Source organism: Podarcis erhardii (assembly GCF_964252035.2).
Source record: "Podarcis erhardii genome assembly, chromosome: 2".
NCBI lineage: Eukaryota > Metazoa > Chordata > Lepidosauria > Squamata > Lacertidae > Podarcis > Podarcis erhardii.
In genome coordinates, this window is record NC_138498.1 from 98,476,621 (window position 1) to 98,493,780 (window position 17,160).

Sequence of the window (17,160 nt, forward strand, 5' to 3'; positions counted from 1 at the left end):
GAGACCATACACCTGCTTATAGCCCCCTTGGACTGGCAAGCCAGCTGTCTCTGGATCTTGGAATCCCAATTCCTGGAATCCTGTAAAGACTTGACACCCATAATCACATTCCACCCCTCTTTCTAGCAAAGCTACTTTCACCCTCTATCTAAAAGGTTTCCCTCAAAAAGTGAAGGATCCTCAAGAGTAACTTCTGCTGCAGTACAAGTAGTTATGACCAGATGAAAAAAAATGTGGGCACATCTTTGCGTCAACCCACAGTCATATCCTGAAGACTAACCCTGAATATCACATCATATTCAGCCCATATCCTCTTTCTCTAGCCAGTGTGGTGTAGTGGTTAAGAGCGGTGGACTCATAATCTGGGGAACCGGGTTCGCTTCCCTCTCTTCCACCTGCAGCTGCTGGGTGACCTTGGGCTAGTCACACTTCTCTGAAGTCTCTCAGCCCCACTCACCTCACAGAGTGTTTGTTGTGGGGAAGGAAGGGAAAGGAGATTGTTAGCCACTTTAAGACTCCTTAGGGTAGTGATAAAGCGGAATATCAAATCCAAACTCCTCTTCCTCTTCCTCCTCTTCTCACATCCATCAATTTTTGTTTTAGAACAACATTATTTGTGCAAATAGGGTCCAATGACAAACATGCCATAGAAAAAAATGTCGACACTACCAATCCTTCTACTACTTTTTAGAAAAGAAAAGAAAAAGTTTAAATATAGATTACAAAATGTCACTGTGATGGCATTGCTAGCAGAAATAAAACACTTGGTAAATATAGTGTTAATCTTTTCTTCCTTAAATGAATCATTTTAAAAAGCTATTAAACTAAAGAGAATGAGCATAGTTTTCTAGTAATGACTTCTCTTCTTCAGAATGAAATTGGTAAAAACCCTGATTGCAGATCTATATCCCAAAAGGCCTAGGAGTTTGGGGGACTAGATGGCTGGCGGGAGGTGATGATCTATGCTATACTGTATATCTAAGTGCCACATCCTTATATACTTGCTATATTTACAGATATGGTTGTATATGTATCTTTATTTAAAATCTCATCAGGTTTCTTCACCCTCCCCTTCTCATTCTGATGCTTAAAAACAATGTTCTCTCCTTTTCTTAATATATACTTTGATATATGTATATACACACACATATGCTAAATATAAGTACAATTTTATTCATAAGCTCACATAATGATTCAGGCTGTGATTGTTAATAAAAATGCATTTCTAACCATCAAATTTGAGTCTATTATTCTAAGTTAATTGCATTTGCCCTAAAGAGACTTAAAACTGGCTGTCAGCCTATTTGTGTCAGTTTCATTTTATTCATCAGTCAATCTTGTCTTTTCTTTTCCTTTTCTTTTTTTACATCCCATATATTGATCAAATAGATTTGTTAGCATGCCTGTGCAGCTTTGGGGAGGTGTGGGGGGAGAAAGTTTATGTTATCCATCAGGTTTATTTGATTACTGTATTACTTTGCATATTATCTTAATTGATATTTCAGTAGCAAATAAATGCCCTTTTTGATGGTCCCATAAGATTCCTATTAAATATAAATCACCTTACCTGTGACTTGGATGTGGATACAGTGAAAGGGAAAAGCACACGCAACACATAAAATATATTACATTCATCCTGCACTGTTTCTGCAGGTTAAAGAATAACAAGCTTGTGCTCTAATTTGTGGCACAGAAGTTTAGTTCTTGCCAGTTGGTTACAGAGAATAAAAATATGAAGTAGTAACCTTTAATTAAAGCTCTGTAACCAATTAACTAATTCTTAATTTTCCCAGCTGAAGCGTTCTTTATATCAAAAATGCTAACATGCTAACATACAGCGGTAACGCTTTCTCTGTTCTGAATTTCTTATGAACGCACCATTAGTAAAAATCATAACAGGAAATGATGTTGGTGTAAAGAATATCAAATGTTTATTTACTGAAACATAAGATGTTTCATATGCCTCTCTAAAATGGTGGCTTTATTTACTGAATTTGGAGAGGACTCTTCATAGCGATCCCAGGGCACTTTCCAATGTTACAAAATATGCAACCACGTTAATTTTAAAATAAATAAATAAAACACAGTGGAGAACACCCACTTACCACTGTGCAGCAGCCCAAGCCCACCAGTACTTCAGTGACAACTGCACCCCGCCCCTGCCCCAGTCGAAAGGCCTGGGGTTGTTGGTATGGAAGAAGGTGCCCAAGCTGGTGATAACAGGAGGTAGCTGTAGCCCAAGATAGGACAAGAACCACATTCAGTTGAGCATGAAATCCAATCTCTGCCATTAGGAACACTGAGCACTCAGGATTCTAATCATGTTCAAAATCTTCCTGCAAGATTTTGTTTAGTGAATTGGTTGTGGAACCAGCCAACATGCATGGGATTACTGGGGGCAGTGCACCAGAGTTTACCAAATTTTTCAAGTTGTTGACACACTTTTTAGACTTGCATCATTTCGTGATACAGTAATTCAGTTTTACTAGCAAACTGGGGGGTTAAACTAACCCGTTATAAGACACGAGGAGTGTTCGCGTGACACACCTACACACTGCCGCTGACACACTAACATGTCACAACACACAGTATGGAAAGCTCTGCCCTACACAGTTTGAGCCCTCACACATTATTTTGAATGGCTACAAGTGACTGGTTAATTTGGAGCATCATAGAACGCTCAAGGTGGAATGCTGATATTTTGATCCATGGAGAAAGCAACCTTTAGTGAGTGATGCAGCCTGCTTGTGAAGCAAAAGCAATACACCAGAAATACGTGTTCTTTCCCCCATGAACAAGAATGAATGAAGATCTTTAAGCAGACAAAAATTCACATAATAATTGATCTGGGTATATGTGTGTTTGTGTGTGTTCCCACTGAGCAATGTATTTTCAATAGTCACTTATAAATCTTGGTTCATGCAGAGAGGCTCAGATGACACTCTGCCACACAGATCTATGAATGCAGATGGTTTTCTGTGTCAATCTGTGTGTATTCTTCAGTGTGCCAGTTTTTAGAAGAGTTCCTGATCTTTTACTAAGCAGCCTCAACCAGCACAATCTTCATTTTGTTTAAGGTCTCCCGGTTTTTTGTCAGCACCCCATTTCAAGGGAGGTACGTTGTTCCTATATTTTATTGTATTTTTAATTACAACATTTACATGCCTCCTATTTGCAGAAAGTTCTCTGGGAGGTTGTCATGGCACTGTGAGGCAAGGGATGTCCAGAGTGAGGAATGAACAAAAAAAAAATGGTCAAAGATTATAAGTTAGGGAAAAGGCATATTTATCAGTCCTACATCTCCCAGCTACTCCTAGGTGTGCACTCAATGAGGCAGTTGCAACAACAGAGAGGCCCCACCTCGACCTCATTGTATGTATCTCCTGCACCTGAGCACAGAAGCAGGCAAATACTTCACCTGCGTGTAACCTGTTTCTGCTCCTCTCACTCTCTCTTCTGGTCCTGGGAGATGGTGGAGCAGGAGAGGTGGGGGCAGCAGGAGGAGGAGGAGGTGTGCAAACCCTTGACTCTGTACCAGCCTGATCTTTCTCTCCCTCTGCAGCCACCTGTTCTTCATGTTCCAATCCTGCAGCTTCTCCTGCCTCTGACTCTCATCCCTTGGCTACTACGGGGTCCCCCAGCCAACTGATCCCTTCTTCCTAGTCAGTCTCTAAGCCCCCTTTCCCGGTGCCCACTCATCAATATCCACTCACTGCTCCTCAGGGTCCAGGCAGTCCCTCACAGTGGTTCCCCTGTGATATCTTAAGCCTCAGAACTGTTATGGAGAGAGTGGGCATTGGAATGTCGGCTCTGAACTCTGAACAGAAATCGGAGAGCAAGCAATGAAGAGTCTTGCCGTTTATTTTCAAAACCTTGGACCATCTAGTATCTACTCTAAAGAGGAACAGCTGCAGGGGGTGGGGAGGATACCACCTTCACCATTTCAGAGCAACAAAGGAAAGGGGGAAATGATTGCTACATGAAAGGCATTGCAAAGACCTCCCACAAAACGCTGGTACAGAATCCCTAGTAGATTCATGGCAAGAGAACTGTCACACTAGTAATCCTCAACAGACTTTAGCAATACGTTCCCATGATCAAAAGGCACACACAAAAACAACCCCAATATAGTCTCATGTAGGATTTTGAGGCAAAAGATCGATAAAAAGGGTTCCTCAAGTCTGCAATCTAAAAAAACCCCCATGTTTCCAGCAAAGACAATGTTGAAAACTGTTGTCACTGTTATTCTTGCACCTTCTCTGCTCCATAAAAACTGCTGTTATCTTCAAATATATCCCATGAGATGCACTTTGATGACCATCCAACCCCATTTGTGCTATCCAGACCCCAAGCAAAGCACAGACTGGCTTGCTGAAGAGGGTTAGAAAGAATGTGGTTTGTTCCAGTGAGATAATTTGAAGGCTGCTTTTGAGCTGTGTTTTGAGGGGTTGTTCCTTTACATGATACCCTGACACCCCTGCTTCTCCAGGTGCCTTCATGTTTATAAACATAGTAATTTTTCTTCTTTCCCCCCCTCCCCCCTCCATCCCAAGTATTCACCAACCCTATTTCCCAACCTCTTCGGAGACCAAAGTAACTGCAGATTTTAAGCATAAAGTGCAAACTAGAGGTGAATTTAAGTGATTCCAAACAGTTTCCACAGGCAACCCCATGTTTTAGCACATCACAATAGTCTAATGGGTGCTATCTGTGAACAGATAACAAAACTCTACTGAGCTGAATAAGACGTGCTCTCAGGTTGTGTGTGTGCAGAAATACATCATGAGGTAGCAATATGCAAAGCCAGTGTAATTTATGCTTGTTTAATTTAAAATGTTGCAAAGTATAGCAGATCCAAACTTGATTCAGCAGCAGGATTGCTGCTCTACTGCTGACTGAGTCGACCTAAAGGGGAAACAAGCCTTTAAAATGGTAGAGGGGAAACAGAATGGCCATTTTTTTCAAGGATTAACACAGTGTAAGATCTGCTAGTCTCAGTTTAGCCCTGGCTGAGCTACGATGAAAGAGTCATGCTATCGTATCTCTGGCTAAGCTGAGGTTGGTGTCTTACACCAACATAGCCCAGCTGAGCCAGGAACCTGCTGGCTGAGGTATCCTAACATGGCAGATCTAGGGTTAGGATTATGCCCTTAGTTTAAACTACAACTCTTTTAAGTAACATTCAAACCAACTGATGATCACCCATTGTGCTCATAGCAGAGGCAAGATGTGAACCAAGAATTTCCAGGACTGCACTGTCCTGCATGTGTGTGTCTTACGAATCGCCCCAAGAGAGGACCAAAGTGGATGCAGATTTGCATAGGAATGACATCTTATAATTGTATAAATATCGTGCAAATATATAAATCATTAAACAGAAATGCAATGCATCTCACCATAGTGGGGAAGAGGGTGACCATGTAATCTGTGTGCCAGCTCAATCGGCAAGGCCTCTGCGCTAACCTTCTTACGGTTCTTTCTCTTTAAACAGGACATGGACTAGACAAGCCTATCAAACAGAGGACTGTCCTCCAATAGCCATTAAAATAGAGAGCTGTCTTTTATAAAGTAGGGAACATGGTTACTTTTATTTGACTAATTTCACACTTCCATTCTGGACTTTTTGTTTGTAAAGCAGGTCTAACACAACAACCTCCCCGATCAGCTGCAACGAAGCAAATCCTACGGTGAAATGGAGGCAACTCAGACTATATTTTTGGAACCCCCTCCCCCTTTCCCAACACACCTCTTTTGTTCTGTCAATCTGAACAGAAGTGCTCATGTGATGTAATTTAGAACGGAGCTCGCTTAAAATTTTTTTTTTTCAGAAAAGCTTTCAGTCAGGAAAAGCTTTGGGAGCTCTGGGGGTATAGCTTAGCTCGAAGAAAGAAAAAGAAAGCAAGTTTGCATTGACAGCTTGATCCCAGAGAGAGGTAGCTGGCTGCTTGTCTAACAGGTCCTCTGGGTCTTGATGAGGCAGAGACAGAGGAACAAGTCATATTAAGTGAACGTGTGCTGCCAATGTTAAAGGAACAATTACCATTATTCTGCATAGTTCACTGTTTGCTGCTGCGATTTCCTTCAATAAAACCTCTTTTCACTTGCCAATTGGAGCTTGTCATGTAACAATATTTCTCATGCACAATACACATCGTAAAATGCCCTTGTGTTTTTAATACATTTGGAGTCATGAACAATAGCAGTATACTGACAGCAAAAAGTGCTTGCTTTGAATATATAGCAGATACAAAAAGAGGGAGAGGGAGAGCAAGATCCCTCTTTTCAAGTGGGAATAAATGTGGGTTTTGCCTAATTTTGATACAGAAGCAGAGTTACATCTTATGCATGACTCTCCCTTGGCGTTACAGCTCTATACAGGTCATAATTTAAGAGATGCCTTTCTTCCAGTAAGAAGCTGGTACACCTTCCTCTTAGAGAGGTCCTCAGAAGGACTACTTCCTGTCAAATAAGCACACCCCAGCCAGACATATACATACCACACAACGAAACAAAGCCTAGTTTAAGACAATTTCAAGCCTGCGCTGTGAGCAACTGCTAAGTTTCCCATCAGATTTTTCAGCCCAGTTTTGCACATTCAGGATAGATGGTTTCAGCAAGCTTCAGGGGGAAAAATATAGGAAGGATTGATCAGATCCAGTTTTATCAAGTAGACAGCCATTTAAGAAAACACCTTCCGGCAGGCAGAACTAGCAATTCAAATGACCTTCAGCTCAATTGGATTGCAATACTGGATCAGTTTGTACTGCAGCCATATGTTGAGCAGATTCGGAGTGACTGTAGTACCTGCTGTCTGAACTGATGGCTATAGCCACCAGTTGCGCCTTCTAGCAATCTAAGCATCAGGGCTGGTGCCAGCACCAAGCATACTCATAATGAATATTTTCCAGCTCGACATTCCAAGCAGTGCCAAGATGTTGGATCTTTTCATTTCCCAAAATGTTGCTAACCAAATTGCATTCTGGGACATCACTGGAAACTGAAAGAACAGCCAAACACTTTTTGCTGTTTGGGGTGCTGTCACTGCAGCCCACCAGCAAGATACTTTGCCCAGGGCAGAGGAGGAACAAGGAAATCACCAGGATTTCTCATTGCTGCAACTTCCTGGTACCTCTTTACAGTCAGACTAGGCCGGGCTTCCCCAGCCACTCTGGGCAGCTTGCGACAGAATATCCAAAACACAATAAAACACCAAAAATTAAAAGCTTCCCTCAACAGGGCTGCCTTCAGATGTCTTCTAAAAGTCAGATAGTTGTTTATTTCCTTGACATCAGGTGGGAGGGCATTCCACAGGGCAATATAATCCAAAACAGAAAACAGATTTAACATAAAGTAAAATTAAAAGATATAAATTAAACAGCAATCAACACAAGAATTTTGAAACAGAAACACAACTCACAGTAAAGCCAAACTTCTTGAAAAGCACGACAAAATAAAATTGTCTTCACATCCTAAAAAGAGACAGGAATGAAGCCAGGCGTCTTTCTTTAGGGAGGTCATTCAAAATACCAGATGCCACAACTGAAAGGACTCAGGTGGTGGCGGTCCATGAAGATGGAGCAATCTCTTTAAGGTTGTATCTTAACCCTTATTCCACACAAAGGAAAGTGAGCCCTCCCAGCTGTCACCTGGGAGTTCACCCATACCCTGCCCCTTCATCTTCCACCCATCACCTTCCTGTGTGTATCTTCATTAAACATTTTAAAAACAAAAATATAAGGGTAAAAGGTAAAGGACCCCTGGACGGTTAAGTCCAGTTAAAGGTGACTATGGGGTTGTGGCACTCATCTCTCTTTCAGGCCGAGGGAGCCAGCGTTTGTCCACAGTCAGCTTTCTAGGTCATGTGGCCAGCATGACTAAACCAGTTCTGGTGCAACGGGACACCGTGACAGAAACCAGAGTGCATGGAAATGCCATTTACCTTCCTGTCACAGCAGTACCTATTTATCTACTCAGACTGACGTGCTTTCAAACTGCTAGGTTGGCAGGAGCTGGGACAGAGCAACAGGATCTCACCCCATTGTGGGGATTCAAACTACCAACCTTCTGATCGGCAAGCCCAAGAGGCTCAGTGTTTTAGACCACAGCGCCACCCACATCCTCTTATATAACTATAGATAGAGTTAGCAGAAAGGAAAGAAAAAATAGAAGTCATAGAAAAGGAAAAGAAAAGAAAAGAAAAAGAAATTAGAAGGGTTTCCGATTCTCCGCCTGCCAACTATGTACATAATGATTATTCAAAGTATTCAAAATATACACTCCAGGATAACCTCTAGCTGTGTTCCAGATAATATCCAACTGTTCCTTAATCTGCTGGGCTGTGTTCTCCCAATCTTCAATCCCAGGCATCTCAAATTCATTCATTGTTGAGGGGTGGGAGGAAAATGTTATTTCTGAGGCTCACCATGGCCATGATAACCTCCTGACCACACCCCAACCCCTGGCTTGCCCAAGATGGCAAAATGGGGGAGAAAGAATGACAAGGACCTGGCGCCTCACAATAAAAAGTTGTGTTTGTTAAGGTTTGCATTAGAAGAAGAAGCCAGGGGGCTCTCAAGAGGATGAGCAACAGCCGTGTGTACCTGCTTCTGGTCAGTGTGGACAATACTGAGCGAGTTGAAGCAATGGTCTGATTATGTGAATAGCAGCTTCTTATGTTTCTTCGCCTCAGGCAGCAAAATGTCTTTGGCTGGGCTGGTTATGTATGCATTCACAAACACACACATGCACTACTGCAAATCTTACTCCTTCCTTTCTTAACTCTGTGCATGTTAAAAAATTCAGGTATTTCCCCCCTAAATGCTAAGCTTTATTTTTTTATTGTTAAAGGTAATTTTTTAAGGAAGAAAAAGAATATAAACAATATATAGTGACTTTTGACACTCCATTGCTTTCTTAAGCGAGAATAATAAAAATTTGCAAATGAACAAAAGAGTGGGAGGAAGCTATCTGATTTACAATGTTTTTGAGATAAAGAACACTATAAAAAAAGATCAATGTGAATAATAAAGCATTGTTAACTGAGTCATGACATTTCTATTCTCAGGGAAAATCTGAAGAGTAGAACTCTGCAAATGAGCACCTTCTGCCATTTTCAAAGTGGGAGGAAGACATATAATTATAATTTTTGAAGTGATGAGAGTTTTATTTAAATTGCAGGGGGGAAATTATTGAAAAAACATATCGACATATCAATATTACGTAAATTGCTTTAATTTTATTAAACTGAATGTGGGAGAGAGAATCTTTTCTTAACTTCCCTTTCCTGCCATCCTCTCTCTCTCTCTCTCTCTCTCTCTCTCTCTCTCTCTCTCTCTCTCTCATATCTCTCCACTTTTTATTTTGTAGGAAGTCTGGCTACAAAATGTCTTCCAAGAGAGATATTTCTTTATTTGAAAAAAGGGGGCGGAGGAGATGAGACGAAAGAGCTCCAAATGTCAGCCCTACCATATATTTATTCTAATGCTTCCAGTAGCTGAGACCTATTAAAAAGATACATATTTTCAAAATAGGTTTAACCTTCTGTGTCTCAAGTGTCTACCTTTAATACTTTTAACATGTCACATTGTAATATGTGCAAAGTTAACATGCTGTTTTAAAAAAAGAAAAAAAAAAAGAAAAAGAAAATGTATGCAACAGAGATTACTCCAGAAAGTCAAAGTTACACACGTGGTATCTAATGCATATTGTCTGTCGGAGGGTTTTAACTCATGGGACAAGAAGTGATAAGTGACCAAAAAATAGAAAAATCCATTTGTAGCTAAGGCAGCCATATAGGTTCACATTCGGCTTGGTTTTACTAGCATGTTGGTCATTGCACATTACTGGCATTACATATTATATGAACATTATATAATTGAGGTTTTTGCATACAGATGGGCAATGCTACACAATGGAAAATCAGAGTTGAACACTTATCTGTTTAATTTGAATTTCAGCTTTTCATACATAGAACAGAGATGAAATGAATTGAAATTCTTAATAAAATGAAGCCTTTTTTGTCAGACAATTTCTTTGCAATCTATTATTATTATTATTATTATTATTATTATTATTATTATTACAGCAAATTTTATTTTGCCAAAAATGGCTATAGTGCTCTTATCACATACAAAAGCTGGGACCTTTTCTCTTTGGAAACTAAACATGCTTGGGTTATTCATCAGAAGGATGGGAATAATTTGAAAGGCCAAGTTTTATATGGGGATGGCAGGTGGTTTCTGAGGATACATTCATGTGCACAGGATATAGTTTAATAACAATAACGTTAACGGAAATGAATGGGGTGTGAGATTTGGATGGGGACAAAGTGCCTGGCCATCATATTATAATAAACCACCCTGTGATGCCTGGATGAAGGGCACTATAGAATTTTAATAAATAATAAAAATAAAAGTTAAAAGGCCACCAAAAACATTCTAATCTACCCAGTGACTCATATATGAACTTAAAAAGTGAGATCAAAAATTCACTTCCGATTATATGTTCCTTTCACACCATCAGCTCTTCCCTGTTACTGCATTAGCAAATCCAGTAAACTCAAACCAATGTGAATTACTCATACATCATCATAAATCAAAAGAGAAGAGGTTTGCATGGCTTAATGATGTCATAAGCAACCCATAGTATATTTATAGGCTGGTACAGTTTCCTGCTTCTATGCTACTAAAATAAACACTTTCCAAACCCCCTTAACATCCTTTTGCCTCAATATAGGAAACAGAAAGGTTGTGTGTGTATGAAAACAAATCACAATTTGTGTTCAATTTCAGATCACAACCACATCTTTATTTCAGTCTTCTAGTTTCTGTTGGAGTTTGTTTTTCTATTTTCTTTGCACCATGTGCACTATGTAGCTTGCAAAATTTCACAGGTATTCAGTCTGAAAATGAGACCAGTGCGCTGCTTATGTGCTTACACACACATGTCTTTCATCTCTTTCTCACACATGCACACTACATGCATACACACTTGAATTGTAATTTGTTGTAGCCAAGTATTTTCTGGAAACTTGGTGTATCCACAGTGGTTTGCTGGTTTTCTGTGAACATATGTCGGCAATCTGACAAATGGAAGCAGGTGGAAGCAAACTTGCAGGTGCAAGTAGAAGTGATTTTGAGCCCAATTCACAGTGCTAGGTTTGACTTATAAAGCCTTATAAACAATACCTCACAGATCACCTTTCCCTGTATGAGGCTACTTGGACACTGAGATCAATATCTGAAGCCCTGCTCTGTATCCCTGCCTCAAGAGAATGGACCGTTTCCATGGTGGTCCCCTGATTGTGGTATGCTCTCCCACGGAGGATTTATCATCCCTGCTATTGGGAAATATATATTGATTGATTGATTGGTATCAGGCATTTGGACAGCACTATTGGTCTGGCTTTTGGTGGTTGAAAAATGCGAGTAAGTGTGAATTTCAAAGGACAGCTGTGTTTTGACTCACCTGCTGTTTCAGGAAGTGCAGCTTTCATAGATGTGGCTACAGATGAGAGCTGAATCAAATCAGATGAGACCTCCCATCTATAATCCAGAAAGGTCTAGAGTCTAGAACAGGGGTGGCTAAGCTGTGGCCTTCTATATTTTTGTAGAATCAAAGAATCATAGAATTGTACAGTTGGAAAGGACCATGGAGATTATCTCGTCCAATCCCCTGCAATGCAGAAATCTCAACTAAAGTATTCCTGACACATGCCATCCAACCTCCAGTGAAGGAGAGTCCACCACCTTCTGAGGGAGTTTGTTTCACTGTTGAATAGCTCTTAACTGTCAGAAAGTTCTTCCTGGTGTTTAGCTGGAATCTCCTTGCTTGTAACTTGAACCCATTGGTTGAACTCCAACTCCCAGCAGTGTAGCCAATGCTCAGGAATGATGGATTCAGCAAGATCTGGAGGGCTACTGAGCAGTCAGTCCTGCCCTAGACAAAAGTTCCCATGGGGTTGTTATTGACCTGGCCAAAAGTACTTTCCCTTTGAGGAAGAAGAGTTGCCCCAGAATAACAAAATGAATGTGCTGAAGGAAAATTAATGAGTGTAAAAATAATATTTCACCCAATAAGCCCTCCCTGTCTTATTACAAATAGTTACTACTCTGAAGTATTATGTTCTTAAGGAATGACCCCTGAATAGCATTTGTTGATTGTATCCTTGTTTATTTTTCCACCAAGACAGTTGCACCAACTCCCTTCCTCTGCAAGTTCTCCCTATTGTAATTCTGAATACAGCAGATCACCCAGGTAAGATTCTGTTTGTGAATAATTGTGTAGCATTGTACCACAAATAATGTCACCCATACATACCTTTTTTTAAAAAAAAAATTAAAATTTTCCAACAAAATTTACCATAATCAATACTAAATTTAAAAAACCCCAGAAATTGCATTTTACATTTCTATTCCCCGCCCCCCCCAACTTCTCTTTTTGGTTTGTCACTTATTCATTTCTTCTGCATGTAGTTTTCTATACATTATATATTGAAATTGAAATCATACCTTATTGACATATTCTTAACATTTTACCCTCATATTTATATTTTCTATTTCTATTTGTTAATTGTAAGTGTCTTAATCAAATCCTTAATCACTCATACATACCTAAAGCCTAAGCTTGCATCTATATCCATCTTAGGACATCATTGAAACACTTGATTGTTTTCATACCTCCTGCTTTTTAGCTACAAAGAAGGTAACCATCATTTTGGATAAACATCTGGCAGAAGAGAATCATACTCTCAGTAAAGATTGCTAGATGATATTGCTGCTGCAGTCAGACAGTAAAAAATTTCTAAAGTGTGGAATCTTTTTGAGAAGTGTTGCAAGCTTAGTTGTCTCAGAGGCTGTTCACTGGAGGCCTTGAAGCAATATCTGATGTGAAGTACATTGCCTCTCAACATCCAATTCTCAACTCATAGATGAAGAAAGTATTTAGCTGTTGTTAGCTACCTTCTCTTCTCTTCACCCTAAGGTCCCAAGGTAAAAGGTAAAGGGACCCCTGACCATTAGGTCCGGTCGTGACTGACTCTGGGGTTGCGGTGCTCAACTCGCTTTATTGGTCGAGGGAGCCAGCATACAGCTTCCGGGTCATGTGGCCAGCATGACTAAGCCGCTTCTGGCAAACCAGATCAGCACATGGAAACACCGTTAAAGTCCCAGGGTGGGTCACAACAATTAAAACAAAATGTTAAAAACAGTTTAAAGCAACTTAGAAATAAGGTGATTGTCCCTTTCAGGCATGGGCTCACGGCCATCGAGCTCCTAATCCTCTTCAGAAAGTGTCCTTCCGGCAAAATTATTTGCAGACTAGGCTACCAGAAGCTGAAGACAAACTAAGTGGTATAGATGTTCTTGGTTTCCTATAGTCTTAATTTCCAAAGGTCCAGGGTGGGGGAAAAATATGTATGCCCCAGTTGTTGTTGTTGTTGTTGTTTAGTCATTTAGTTGTGTCTGACTGTTCGTGACCCCCTGGACCAGAGCACGCCAGGCACTCCTGTCTTCCATTGCCTCCCACAGTTTGGTCAAACTCATGCTGGTAGCTTCAAGAACACTGTCCAACCATCTCGTCCTCTGTCGTCCCCTTCTCCTTGTGCCCTCAATCTTTCCCAACATCAGGGTCTTTTCCAGGGAGTCTTCTCTTCTCATGAGGTGGCCCAAGTATTGGAGCCTCAGCTTCACGATCTGTCCTTCCAGTGAGCACTCAGGGCTGATTTCCTTAAGAATGGATAGGTTTGATCTTCTTGCAGTCCATGGGACTCTCAAGAGTCTCCTCCAGCACCATAATTCAAAAGCATCAATTCTTCAGCGATCAGCCTTCTTTATTGGGAAAAACATAGCTTTAACTATATGGACCTTTGTTGGCAAGGTGATGTCTCTGCTTTTTAAGATGCTGTCTAGGTTTGTCATTGCTTTTCTCCCAAGAAGCAGGCGTCTTTTAATTTTGTGACTGCTGTCACCATCTGCAGTGATCATGGAGCCCAAGAAAGTAAAATCTCTCACTGCCTCCATTTCTTCCCCTTCTATTTGCCAGGAGGTGATGGGCCCAGTGGCCATGATCTTAGTTTATTAGTTTTCCCCAGTAAGGAAGGCTTTGAAATATGCTTAAAGTCATATCAAGGTGCCACTTAGTTTCAGTATTGTTTTGCTGACTCCTGTCAATAGCAGTTGAAGGGGAAGCTGACCTGACTCCTGAGTTTGCAGACCATTATTAATCTGTATCAGTTAAGCTGGACTGTGTGCTCTGATTGTTAGAAACTGGCATTTGGAATTGGACATCCTGGCTACATTTAATTGTAACTTAAATTGTTGTTGTGCTAACATTTAAACTGTCCATTAATAATAGCAACTAAGCATTATATATTTTGCATGTTTATTAGACTTTATTTATTTCATCCCCCCATCCCTCCGCACCTATTATCATAGCCATAGAATACTGGACTCTAAATGAAAGAGGTAACCATGTGATTTCATGCTGGCCTGCTTCCTTTATATTTCTGTAGGCACGTTCTGCAAGCATTAGATTGATAAAAGACACAATGTAGATGGGCCCATGGCTGTGCTGAGGGTAATTGCATTTTAAAAAAATATGAAATGGAGACCTATAATTGTGCAATGCTTTCTCTCGACTACAATGTTTTCTGGAAGACAGGATCCTGCTTGTCATAGCAAGTTGCTTGTTATGGTGATTGTACTAGGACTTGATCTTGCTGTAACAAGACACGTATAACATTACTTAGTGGAAGCTTTTCAGAATAAGAGCCTGACAGTAAAATGCACTCTATTTTCATTCTTGAACAAACAAAAGTCCTTGAATGACAGCTTTTTTCTTACCCTTTTCTTTGAGGATGTTGTAATGGGGAATTCAGGTTAAATCTATGCCTTTTATACTTCTCATTTTGATTTCCTCTCCAACAGCACTTGAAGGATAAAACTCAGCTTGATGCACAGGGCAGCTTGTGGATATAGCAAATGCTAATCTAGCATTTACTGATTATTTCCTTCTGATTCTCTCCGTCTAGTGCCATTGAATGCTTAAGTGCATTTCTTGGGCCATAGTGGGAACACTGGAAATTGCACAGAATTTGAGGGTGTGCTTTAAAGGGGGGGGGGGGAGTTACACTTTAAATTGAGTGTTGCTAAATTTTCCCAGAGCCAAATTGTTCTTACCTGTGCATCTTCTAAAAACAATGATGGGAAGGGTCTGTGGGGCTTGGCCTCAAAGGAACAGGAGCAATATATGACTGTGTGCAAATGAAATGGATCTGAGGGGAAATCTAGATGAAGTTTCCTTGCTTAATTTGTAAGAGGTGTCTGGTTAAGAGCCTGAACTTATGAGTCAATTCCCTGTTTCCTAGTCCCAGGACATCTCTAAGTCAAAGTTTGCTAGCCTCATGATCTTTGTCTATATGTCAGTGAGTAACAAGATTTATAGATTATTGTTCTGTTGTGTTTTGTGATGATGATGATGATGATTTAAATAAATAGCCTTGATTTTTTTTTTCAGTAAAAGGGCAGCATTAAAATGTTTCTGAATTACAAATATATATATTTGAGCCCATTACATTATGTTAGCTACAGCAGGAACTACCTGAATCTTGTCATTTCATTGATGGCATTGGGACATTGCATACGACATGTGTGCTATATATTGGAGCAATCTCTAAATGTCTAAGCTTCCTGACCATTTTTATTATCTTCTCCACTCTAGAAAATCAGCTAGCAATTAAGGATGAGAAGCCTATGAAAGGTATTGTTCTCAGCTCAGTATCAGAATTCGGCATCACAGACGTGCCATCCAAGGACACCAAAAATGAAAGAAAACTGTCAGAATCTAGTGCATCTACACTGTCGTCCCTGGAGAAATGCAGGACACAGTTCAGCTACCTTGAAGATGATGCATCAGTCCACGAGAGGGACAGTAATGGTACGTTTTGAAAACTGTGCAGAGCCCTAGACGTAATCCATTTAAATGCTCTGTGTACACACACACACACACACACACACACACACACACACACACACAAACACATATACTAGCATCACGTTTTCCATTTTTAAGTTGCACAACTCTTTATATTAATGTGTTTACTTATTTACTGCATTTCTATGTGGCTCTTCATTTTAGCAGTCACATTCAAGCAACAATTAAAATAGACAATAAAACCATGCATAAAACTATAATTCCGATTAAAACCAACCAAACTTCTCTAGCAAATAGGTTAACTCTACTTTCAGCTGGACATAGCAGACCTCGATAGACTCGTAATCTGGGCAACTGGGTTCGTGTCTCCGCTCCTCCACATGCAGCTGCTGGGTGACCTGGGGCTAGTCACACTTCTCTGAAGTCTCTCAGCTCCACTCACCTCACAGCGTGTTTGTTGTGGGGGAGGAAGGGAAAGGATATTGTTAGCCGTTTTGAGACTCCTTAGGGTAGAGATAAAGTGGGATATCAAATCCAAACCCCTCCTCTTCTTCTTCTACTAACGAGGAAGGGATTGAGATTGTGAGAGGGCTCATGAAAGATGACATTTTCTAAGCAAAGCTGCCGCTGCTTACGAGGAGAGTTGAGGCAGCTGCAACGTCAGGGCTGCATGGAGCCAATTGCAGTGCTTCTGCTGGGGCGCTGTGCAGCCCTGGCCTCACTGCTGCCTTTCACCTTTCTGGCAGGAGGCTATTGCTGCAGCTTTGTCCCAATAATAGAGCCACTCTTTCCACCATTAGAAAGAGTGAGGCAGCCACCTTAGGTGGCAAGTGCTTAGGAAACATGCATACGTGTGTGTGTGTGTGTGTGTGTGTGAGAGAGAGAGAGAGAGAGAGAGAGAGAGAGGGGCTTTCCATCTGCTGCTTGCCAACACATGAACACCTCAAGGCCAAAATGGTTTCTACCCCTTCTTAAGATGTTATCATCCTATCTCCTGGCATCTCCATTGTGAAAAGAAAAGTGGTACTATACTGAGTTGGGGCTGCATCTGCCTTCCACTGCTCCTGGCTGGCCCTACATTTCTGGTTCCTGTGGCTACATTTCCCCACCAGGTTCTTCTTCGCGGTATGCCCCGCAGAGGACCTTAAGGTCCACAACCACTTTGGAGGTCCCGAGCCGCAAGGTGGTTAGATTGGTCTCAGCTAGGGCCAGGGCCTTTTCAGTACTGGC

General features: G+C 40.9%; 1 protein-coding gene across 1 annotated transcript in view; it reads left to right on the plus strand.

The window, feature by feature from the left end:
- MDFIC2 (MyoD family inhibitor domain containing 2) overlaps positions 1–17,160 on the plus strand; it is a gene marked incomplete at its 3' end in the record, with an annotated part of 44,957 nt that overhangs the window by 21,861 nt on the left and 5,936 nt on the right. Inside the window, 4 exon segments of the mRNA XM_081854005.1 lie at positions 4,554–4,582; positions 4,584–4,593; positions 12,187–12,255; positions 15,718–15,933. Coding sequence (XP_081710131.1) covers positions 4,554–4,582; positions 4,584–4,593; positions 12,187–12,255; positions 15,718–15,933 — 324 coding nt within the window.